Here is an 11,280-nt window from a genome sequence, read left to right as displayed (position 1 = left end):
AAAAAGTCCAATTTACGTCGCACCCTACCAGGTCCGACGTAAAAAAGACGCAAATTTGAATAAGAGAGCGCGAGGCACACCGCGCGCATTCACTTTTCATCACTTTTCATTTTTTTCTCTGTAAACCCTCTCCCTCTTCTTTGTTACTGAATCGTTTTCTTGTTTTTTGCAGAGGGATGAACTCTTTGTTACTCATTTGCACATTGTTGCTGCTCCTCAGGTATGAAACAAGGTTTCGTTAGCACTTTTCTACTTAGCATTGCTACTCTGGTTATCTATTTTATTCAATTTTTTGGTTGTTTTATTTGTGTAGGTAGTGGACGTTTTTGTTGTTGTTATTCTACGAAGCAGAATAGCTTGTTCTGCAAGCAGAACGGCCTGTTCTGCAAGCAGAACGGGCCGTTCTCCAAGCAGAACGGGCCGTTCTGCCTGCGTTCTTAAGTTTTTTTTTTGTTTTTTTACGACTTTTTTACGTCGGGTTTCGTAATTTCCGACGTAAATTTACGTCGGATTTGAAGCCCCGACGTAAAATTTACGTCTCCCGCTTCTACGTCGGTACGTTTTCTGACGTAAAAAGCCTAAAATATCCGACGTAGTACACCTCTTTTGTACTAGTGAATGTATGCGCCTTTGTCTATGCAACTCTTTATTAAGATTCTTACACCCCTCCAAAACCCAAGCGTCTCCCCCAAACTTCGCGCCTTCCCGCGTGCCTGTCGTTTCGTGTGTCACACCCATTTAATGCCACCCACCATTTTCACTACACGTGTCCTGAAAAGACTTAACCTTTCGGCGCCACCTAGCGCTACATTTCCCCAGGAATTAATTGTGTTCAGCTCTTTCACTCTTTCATCACTCAGAGCTTGGGGGGCTTATGTACCAACCTGACTCTGGCCGACCTGAGCCGAGTTCATTGTACCAACCTAACTAGAGCCAACCTTGGCTATACCCACAAGTTAATCCACCCCGAGGTGACCTCTTAAGCAGGCCAAGATGACGTCAGAGAATGCTGACATATCATAGAAGGCATCATTAAGATACCTCGGTAAGTTAACAAAAACAAGGACAAGTAACCACCCTCAGAAGATAACCACATGGAAGTTGCACAGTTATTCGGACGACTCCACACAGGTAATAATATAATGATATCCAAAACTGGAAGGGCTAGGCTAACTTGATCGTCGGAGTCCTTTTTGCAGGTACATCCGAGACGCTCAAACGGAGAGACCGAAGAGAAGGAATCCCATCTTGTCAATCAACCTCGTACGCTCTCGAACAAGCCGAGCAGAAGAGATGACTTATCCGAGTTAGGAAGACGACCTAGTTCGTGTAAGTACATCTTATATTTCAGTGTTTTATGTACTAAAATAAATTGATTTGGCCAGGAGAAAAATATGAACGTGTCTCATCAAGTTCATAACCAATTCAACCCACTTGTAACAACCAACTACCCAATCTAAACTCAAATAAACCAAAGTTTTACTTGGGCGAATATGTGTTTGATTCTAGCGGCTTGCAATTTATTGCGGTTTGGGTTTTTTGTGCCCAAATTCGTCCAAACCTCCCCGCGAATCAGCCTTGTTGTGCTTATGATGTATTAATATTTAGGCTAAAAACTTATTTTGGTCCCTTATAATAATTAATTGTTTTAATTTAGTCTTATTTTTATTTTTGGTCTCAATTTGGTCCTTAATAAATTAATTAGTTGCAATGTCAGACTTCCGTCCAAATTATTTAGACGGAGTTAACTGTTGGCCACGTGGAAACTACATAGATGCCACATGGATGTCAAATTTTGTCATACATCTGGAACCAGAATGGTCCGTTCTGAAACAGGAACGGCCCGTTCCGGTCGCACTCATGATGTGTAAATTTTGTATCTAGAACGACCCGTTCCAGATATAATATTTAACACCAACGCGTGCAGTAGAATGGGCCGTTCTGAGACCAAAACGGGCCGTTCTGGATTCAGAATGGGTCGTTCTAGAACGCCAACCAACATAATGCACCAGTGTGGTTGAAAAATCGAAAGCAAACCATTTACACATACACAATTTTTTTTATCTAAAAAATAATATATTTTAAAAAATAAAAATTATATTCTAATATATATATATATATATTTAAATTATCGTATGTATAAAATATAAATTTCGAAGAGTTATTCATTTATCTTATATTTGTCAAACTTTTGTACTTTCTATTTATTATTTATGTTGATAAAAAAATTTAAAATTGTAAAAATTTATATTACATATTAAAAATACCTTTATATGATAAATAAATTAAACTTAATTTTTATAAGATTTAACATATTTATTTATATGTTTTTATTATTGTTAAATTATTATTAAGTATGTTTTTAAGATTGTTATGTAACCAAACATTTTAAAAAATGTCTATGACAGATAAATATATAATATTTATAACATGTATTTTTAACCAAAATTATGTTTAAATCTGTTAAATTATAATATAACATAATCTGACCTAGTTTATTTTCATCCTTAATCATAATTGTAGATATAAATGTAAAAAAATAACTATTATATATATTTATACTTTTAAAAATTATATATAAAATTTTTAATATTACAAATATATGAATAAATATTGTCCTCACGATCTAAAATTTCTGGATATAATCATCAACTGTATGTGTGGCATTCTGAAACCAGAACGAGTCATTTCGGTTTCAGAACGGGTCATTCTGGTTCTAGATGCATGACAAAAATTTGACATCCACGTGGCATCTACGTAACTTCCACGTGATATCTACGTAGCTTCCACGTGGCATCCACGTAGCATCCATGTGGCCAACAGTTAACTCCGTCTAAATAATTTGGACAGAAGTCCGACATTGTAACCAATTAATTTATTAGGGACCAAATTGAGACCAAAAATAAAAGTGAGACTAAATTGAAACAAAAAAAATATTATAAGGGACCAAAATAGGTTTTTAGCCTAATATTTATAGTGATTTATTAGTTGTATTGGTTATGTTGTTCAAGTGGAATAATATTGAAATGTGTTGAGTTAGTTGAGTTGATTTTGTTGATAATATAGTAGGGGTTACTACTCTTATACCGACTATTATTGATTATTTTGAATACTAGTTTATTTTTGAATGCTTTTCATGTTCTTGGACTACGATGATCATACTTGATATAAGAGAAAAGCAAGGATAAGTTACATGAGATGTTTTATAAGGCCATGCAGGTGACGACGAAGTTAATCTTTTGGGCTACCCTAGTTTATTTGGATTTTAGTAGGGTTACTTGATTGACAACTAAGATTTCATTTCATACTTTATTACTAGATTATTGTGTGTGTGTGTGTAAGTGTGTGTGTATATATATATATATATAAGGAGAGATTCACTTAATCAATGAGTAAGTATACCTACACTTACTACACTTAATAACTTATGTTCTATATCAAATTTCAATGATTCAATTGTTGAATTAATAGTTTTTATTGCATAAATCAAATATGCAAATTTTAAAAAAATTGAAAATTATTTGATATTCTGTTTCATTAATTCAAACTGACATAACTATTTGAAGTTTTATTCTATTAATTCAAATCAATGTATAGAATGTTTTTATAATCATCCGTCAATTTGAATTAATAAAACAGAGTATCAAATAATTTTTAATTTTTTTTTTAAAATTTACAGACTTAATCTATGCATTAAGAACTTCTAAATCAATGGTTAGATGATTGAAATTTAATGTAGAACATACATTATTAAGTGAAATATGTGTAAGTAAATTTATTTTTGAAGTAAGTGAATCCCTTATATATATATATATATATATATATATATATATATATATATATATATATATATATATATATATATATATATATATATATAAGATGGTTATAATAACATCGGTCTAACTTTTACTAAATATTACACTGCTCAATAACTTTATATTACGTGTGAATTTTATAAATCCAACCGTTAGATTGAAATTTCTTTACTCTTAAACCATATATACAAAATTTTATATTAATCCAAAATGATTTAATACTTCATTTTTATAAAACAAAATTGACGTAAATATATAAATTAAGTGAACACTTTGATTACCTTTAAGTTGTTATTCAATTTTAAAAAAAATTATAAAATGATTTTTATTTTAAAATTCTAATACAGTATTAAGAATATTTATTAGTATCTTATTTTTTAAAATTTAATAATTAAATGTTTCAAGACGTTATGTATATATATTTATATTGAGTTGATAAGGTTATTATGGTTTTCATTGGGAATAATTTTGTGAGAAATATGGGTTAAAAATATTATAGTGAGTGAATGTTTTCTGAGAATATTTTTCTTTGAATTTTATACCAAACATAAAATAAAAATAAAAACTGCAACCTTAAATTCAAAAGAAATTTAAAAAAATCACCCTTGCCGAACACCCTTCCATTGATTCCACATAATGGTATAATTTGGACGGCACAGAAAAGACAAACCCACGCGGCCATGCTTTGGAATATCAACCCAATTCAAATCCAATATGTTACGGTTACCAAAACCCACACATAATGAATAGCATGAAATTTTCTTACTAAAATAACTGTTTTATCAAATAATCTGTAGTGTGCTAAGCTAATAACATAGTTTAGTACTTTGGTTTACGGGAACCAAAAAGGCCTACTATAAAAAGCATCAACTCTTGGAGGATATAGTTTTTTTCCTTTCTTACAAAATCTCTTAATTACAACAGTAATTAACGAGTCAGTAAAAAAAATGTATACATTTCATCAGAATAACCAACGTTAACCTTAAAAAAAATGACACTTTAAAATCCACACGTTTCTTTATTAAAGAGCAAGATATATACTATCACACACACCATAAACATTTATGATTGCGGACAACATTATGCAGAAATTATTTTCTAACTTTCTACAGACAATTTGAACCCTTTTATTTGGTGGGGCGGGAACTAAACTCAGGTTAAAGCAATGGTATAATTAATGTGATTGTATGAATTTTGCAGACAGTATTATTCGTAACCATATACCAACAAATAAAATCTTATTCTCTAAATTTCTCAGCCTAGTTTCCAACTAGCTGTACGTGCATATTATTGGTTGAAATTTCTCAGCCTTGTAGGCAAAACTGGCTAATTTGGATAGAACCTAGAAGCCAATTTCTTAGTTCTGTGACAGACTGACAGTGCATTGTTGTTTATTTTGTTCATTTCATTTTCTACCTCAACACGTTCCAATTCATTAACCATGGCACCAACAGTGTCATCTGTTTTTGAGTCAGAGAGAGACCCTGTGAGATATGCACACACAGTTTCAGAGGCAGGCCGCATTCTTCCTTCAGCTAGCCGCTGGAACTCCATAGCCCTTGACTTTAAATTCACGCCTAACTCTTCCACTGCCTATGAATCTATCCCTTCCCAATATCCAAAATCTGTTGACTACAATCTTGTCATCACTAACAGGAAGCACTTTCATTGTTTTATTATTGTTCTTGTAACAATAATCTTTGCCATCTTAGCAACTGTTTTGCTGGTGCACTTTTTACCTCAGAAGCACAAGCATCAAGGGTCTTCAATCAATCTCAAATTGGCAATAAACCAGGCTCTAACATTTTATGATGCTCAAAAATGTACTACTTCTCTTTGTGATGTTACATATTTTCTTTTCTTTCTTGGTGTAGTTCAACAATGAATTTTGTTTTTTTTTCAGCTGGGCACTATCCAAGGAACAGTCCAGTGAAATTTCGAGGAGACTCAGGATTACAGGATGGGAATTCTGCTAAGGCTAATCTTACCGGTGGATTTTATGATTCTGGAAATAACATTAAGTTTACCTTCACCACAGCCTATACTATGACCTTGTTGAGTTGGACTGTTGTGGAATATCAAAGTAAATATGCTGATATTGGTGAACTTGATCATGTTAGGGACATAATTAGATGGGGTAGTGACTACCTGCTCAAGGTGTTCATTCCCCCAAATTCAGAAGCTGGAGCAAACCTTGCATTGTATTCCCAGGCAAGTTAATTTTTCTTTTTTGTAGGCAATGGATCTCTTCTCATTTATATGATAATATGACATGTCATGTTCATATTTTGTGACCATCATTAGAGAGATGCACACTTTGAATTTATCCATAATGTTAAAAAGAGGAATTCTATAAACACATTTTGTGATTTCCAATAAATTTTGACTGATAGGAGAAAGTGTATTTAAAAAGGTGTGTTAGAAAGTGTTGCTGGTATTTCCAATATGACATGAGAGGATTCATTCCCATTTTGGTTCCATATTCCTTTTCTTTATTACATACTAATAGTTATAAATAAAAATTATTCTATTTTTGCTTTATTCAATTTCATTAGGTTGGAAGTACCATTAGTATTAACAATGAACCTAATGATGTGAGTTGCTGGCAACGACCTGAAGATATGAAATATGAGAGACCAGTTTCAATTTGTGATGGCTCTGCTTCAGATTTAGCTGGTGAAATTGTGGCAGCATTATCTGCAGCATCGATGGTATTCAAAGAAGACAAAGATTACTCGAGGAGACTTGTCCAATCAGCAGAAAGTCTCTATGAGGCAATCACAAATGAAAAATCTACAAAACAAGGGACCTACACCATGGTTGATGCCTGTGGGAAACAATCAAGAATGCTTTATAACTCAACTAGCTACAAAGATGAGTTGGCTTGGGGAGCAACATGGTTATTTCTTGCTACTGAAAACACTGATTACCTTGCAAATGCAACCGCAATTTTTTCATCAGCCAAGAGGGATGAATCAAGTGCTGACAAAGGTATTGTTTCTTGGAATAACAAGCTCAATGCTGTCGAGGTAACTTCAATAGACACATAAACTGAATTTTCAGGAGAACTTGAGAAGGAATCTTAAACATAATTTTCTTTTCAAACTGATCTTTGTAGGTTTTGCTTACCGGTATTCGATTCTTCCGTGATCCTGGCTTCCCACATGAGGATGTTTTGAAACTCTCATCTAACTCTACTGATATCCTCATGTGTTATTATTTATTCAATAAATACTATAGCAGGACACCCGGTAATTAATTCTCTGATCAATTGTAACATACCATTTGGCTTGTTTGCAACTATTTACTTGTGTTCGTTATCTATGTATATGATTCATGTTAAACATAACGATAGGTGGATTGATTATCCTGAAACAAGATAACGAGCCATTACTCCAGTATGCTGCTACAGCATCTTTTCTCAGTAAATTGTACAGTGATTACCTTGATCATCTCAAAATGTCTGGTGCAAGTTGCAAGACTGATGAATTCTCGGTTGAAATGCTTCGTGATTTTTCTACTTCTCAGGCAAATTCCTGGTCTTTTGACTATTTGCATTGATGCCTATAAATTGGAAAAGGTCTAATTATTATGCTTCCTTCTGTTATGTGCTCCTCAGGTTAACTACATCTTAGGGCAAAACCCTATGAAAATGAGCTATTTAGTGGGCTATGGTGACAAGTTTCCTGTTCAGGTTCATCACAGAAGTGCATCAATCCCTTGGAATAAGCAATACTCCAATTGTGAAGATGGTAAGAAATGGCTAAACTCTAAAGATCCAAATCCACAGGTTCTTTTGGGGGCCATGGTGGGAGGGCCAGACACTAATGATAAGTTCATGGATCAGAGGACCAACCAAAAGTTTACTGAGCCAAACATAGCGAGCAATGCTGGCTTAGTTGCAGCACTGATTGCACTTCAAGATCCTCCTAATTCACGAGACATCAAAAACTCACTGTGGGGATGGACTTGATCTATATTTGAACTGGTCCATTGGATTCCTTTACCACATTGAAAGTATTATATTCCATTTAGAGGAACATGATTATTAGGACATATAAACGAAAAGGAAGTCTAGAATACTATATGCTGACCACTATAATTAAAGCAAATGAGTTTTATTTGAAAATCAATCATTCGATGATGTAACTTTCAGGATACTGTACATGTCATGTAAGGTAAAATCCACGCTTCTACCATGCAATTTTGTTTGAGGACAGAGCCAGGAATTGGTTATTTTAGGATCTTGACGCAATGAAGGTATGATTATTCAATCTTGAAATCATTGTGAAAAATAAAAAATCTGGCCATGCGGACCACTTAAATTGGAGGAACGTTTAACAGTGTCTTCAAGGTTGGCATTTCTTCAAAATAAAATAACAATATCCTGTTTGTGGAAGCAATGAATCTTGGGAAAGGTAAAAAGAAAGTGACGTATTTGCAATCACAAGACTTTCGTTAACAATAAGTTAAATCTTATGTTGAGCTATCATTATACCTTTGAAAAAATTTGTGAGGGCGTAGACATTATTACCCCTTTTAAAAATAAATAGTTGTGCTCAATAACAGCAAATCATATATGTGACTCATAGACATTACTCAACTCTGACCATCAGCTAGCGGATTTCTCCTTAAATTGAGACTATAAATCATTAATGAAATAGCTAAGTCTTTTTGATCTCACGGTTGAGTTTGATCCATAATATCTTCATCCTCCAAAATTAGGTAAATTTTTAGTGCAACAAATAATAGGCCTGAGGGTGAAACTGAAAGCCAACTTTATCTCAATGCGGTTTCCACCTTTGATTTGAAAAATACTTCTAAAAGTAACATAATTCATCCCTTCTTGTGTATAAATTAAACTTTGACATTTGTCATATTCAACTTTAATAAACTTTGCACGTTTTGGATGCAACGTAGCTCTAAATTAGATCCTACATGTAGAGAAAATAGAACTTGAATTCAAGTTATACAAATTTGTTGTATAAAATCTATATTGACCAGCCGAAAGCAAACTTGTAACTAAAGACTACAGAGTTGTGTTGATGCAAATTTTACTATACAAGCCATTTACATGAAAACAGTAGGGATGAACCCAAAATATACACTACATATAGCTGTACATTAGTTCTTCTATCTTCAGGTTGACTTAATCCTGTCCAAGTTATACACTTTCTGCAAAATAAATATTCACAAGGTAAGATGACAGAAAATTGAATGAGCATGACGGATTTATGTTATGTTAGGAAACATGAAATCAAGCTTACAAAAATACTATGAACATCCTCAAGAAAAGGCACAAGCAAAGAAACCAAGATCTGCATTTTCTCCTTGAGGGTGTCACAGTTTTCATCTTTTTCCATGAGGAGATCCATGAAAGTTTTACTATCTGGCACCAGTTTTACAGCCACCTGCGGTACCATTTTCTGTTAGTTCAGCAGGAACCGATAGCAAAATTTTGGTCACTATGCTAAACTATGCAAATTCACGAGGCCAAGAATTTGACAAAAAACTTGTCTGTGACCAGACAAGCTGAGCTGAAGCTTGTAGGTTAGGCTGCAAAATCCATCAACAATTATAAAATTGATAAAACAAAAGAAGAAAAGAACAAATGGCTATTACTCTGAAAGCTGCCGATGAAATCCATCCATGCCATGGTGACAAGGTTGCATCATAAGCCTCTTGAACTATTTGCTCCATATTCTTTTTAGGGTCATTTTCTAGAGTTTCTAACAATGCTGAGGAGAAATCCAGGGATCTGCAGAGTGGCACATCTTTAAGTGAATATTAAACAACTAATACATATGGAAAGTATACTCTATAGACTATCCAAGGAGACATAATTTATGCTGTTATTTAGTCTGAGTAACAGTTATTAGCCTGTTCTTTTTTATCAAAAAATTTAGAGCTAAAATTGATGATAGAACCTAATCCCGAGTGTGAGGAATAACAAAATAAGAAAAGAAAACAATATAATATATGTTTACCTAGTGAGCCAAAGAAAGGCTTTACTGCAACTAGACCTCTTCCTTGCCTTGCCTTTACTAGCTTCTGATTTCAATATTTCAACCAAATTTGAATTCATTGAGGGATCCATTTCGTGCATCAGTTCCAACCTCTGCAGTGACATAGAACTTAATAGCAAAGCCAATAATTGGTAGTTGACTATTCTCGCAATGTGCAATTACATTTTAACTGAAAAACTAGCAATCAACACACCTCATACAAATAGACAAGAACCAAAAACATTTAGAAGATCCCAACAATTATCATGCAGATAGTTTTCCTTCAACTGAACTGAATCAATTGAGAGTTTAAAATTCTATTTCTACCTTAATATTCTGGTGAACGTCTTGTCTCAAAACAGCCATCGTTGGGCCTATCTTATCTGCAAGAGAGCATCAATCAAACATAATGACAATGTGTTTGGTGTTACATCACATTCATGTTTTCAAATAAAAACAAGTTAGTAAACTCACCAAGAACTTGTAGAATAAAGTAACATAGAGATAGGAACGGCCTTGTGGGTATGTGTGCAATCTCATGATTTCCTCCAGGTTTGACTACAGCAAGCATAGACAATTCTTCAATGGCAGAGTTTATCTCTGAGCTCTTTTTCATCTCTCTGCTCCTCTTCATTCCCTTGTTACCTTCCCTCTCCCTCTTCTACTTCTCTTATACACACACACATATATATAGCTTCCAATACCCAACTTGGTTTCTTTATAAATAATTCTAGCTAGCTTGAGCCTAGAACTTCCAACTGTAATTAATCGATGATTATATATTATAGTTGCTCCCAGATAGAGAGAAAGAGAGAGTAAGAGAAGTTTCAAAACTTTGATCAAGTGGTTGAACCAAGGAGTGAATCTTGCTTTACCCACCGTGCCAATTATTTAATTGTTCTATTCATCTGGTAAAACAGCTAGTTTGGCCTCGACTCCTTTTTATTTTCTTTTTCAATTGCTTTGTTAATACTATTTTTCTGCTATCAGTTCCCTTTGGAAGTCATTGATGGTGACTTTATATTTGACCTTGTAGTTATCATCAAAGCCTCCCTTACCTTACGTTAATAAAACATTATCCGAATAAATCAAATTTGTATAGGTCCCATGACTGAAATAGACAAGGCCGAAGATTGTAGCCGTTTATCTCGATCTGGCATTCACTGGTACCCTTGTTACTACTACTTAGAATTCATGCATTTTGGTGTTAAATATTGGGCCTTGCGTCAGAAATGACAATAGTAGGATATGGTTTCACAACTGGGGGAGAATGTACCGGTACTACTCCTTAGGCCCGTGGCAAATGATGAATAGAAAATTACAGTTGATTAGCACTCCTGTTACAAGTACAAAGCAAGTTTGTTTCTGTTAAATAAATGATTTTCTTCTTCTGTATCTCTAATTCACTGTACTAAAGACTAATCCCATGATTGGTCCAGAGGATCGATAATGTGAAG

At 33.8% G+C, this 11,280-nt stretch overlaps 2 protein-coding genes across 2 annotated transcripts; one reads left to right on the top strand and one right to left on the bottom strand.

Moving 5' to 3' along the window:
* The first annotated feature begins 5,085 nt into the window (after positions 1 to 5,085).
* On the top strand, positions 5,086 to 8,030 carry LOC109806605 (endoglucanase 25). Its single transcript, XM_020369063.3, has 6 exons — positions 5,086 to 5,641; positions 5,722 to 6,029; positions 6,374 to 6,847; positions 6,937 to 7,069; positions 7,174 to 7,346; positions 7,438 to 8,030. Exons 1-6 carry the CDS (start codon positions 5,260 to 5,262, stop codon positions 7,789 to 7,791), a joined length of 1,824 nt encoding a protein of 607 aa, XP_020224652.1. The 5' UTR covers positions 5,086 to 5,259; the 3' UTR covers positions 7,792 to 8,030.
* Positions 8,031 to 8,721: 691 nt separating this feature from the next.
* Positions 8,722 to 10,767, bottom strand: GLTP2 (glycolipid transfer protein 2). The gene is made up of 6 exons (XM_020368885.3): positions 10,298 to 10,767; positions 10,151 to 10,206; positions 9,806 to 9,936; positions 9,441 to 9,576; positions 9,086 to 9,229; positions 8,722 to 8,993 (listed from the first exon to the last, which is right to left on the bottom strand). The coding sequence occupies exons 1-6, from the start codon at positions 10,455 to 10,457 to the stop codon at positions 8,958 to 8,960; spliced, it is 663 nt and encodes a 220-aa protein (XP_020224474.1). The 5' UTR covers positions 10,458 to 10,767; the 3' UTR covers positions 8,722 to 8,957.
* Between the last annotated feature and the right edge of the window lie 513 nt (positions 10,768 to 11,280).

Source organism: Cajanus cajan, chromosome 6, assembly GCF_000230855.2.
Source record: "Cajanus cajan strain Asha chromosome 6, NIPB_CcT2T_4, whole genome shotgun sequence".
NCBI classification, from domain to species: domain Eukaryota; kingdom Viridiplantae; phylum Streptophyta; class Magnoliopsida; order Fabales; family Fabaceae; genus Cajanus; species Cajanus cajan.
This window is presented reverse-complemented; position numbering and strand designations above follow the sequence as displayed.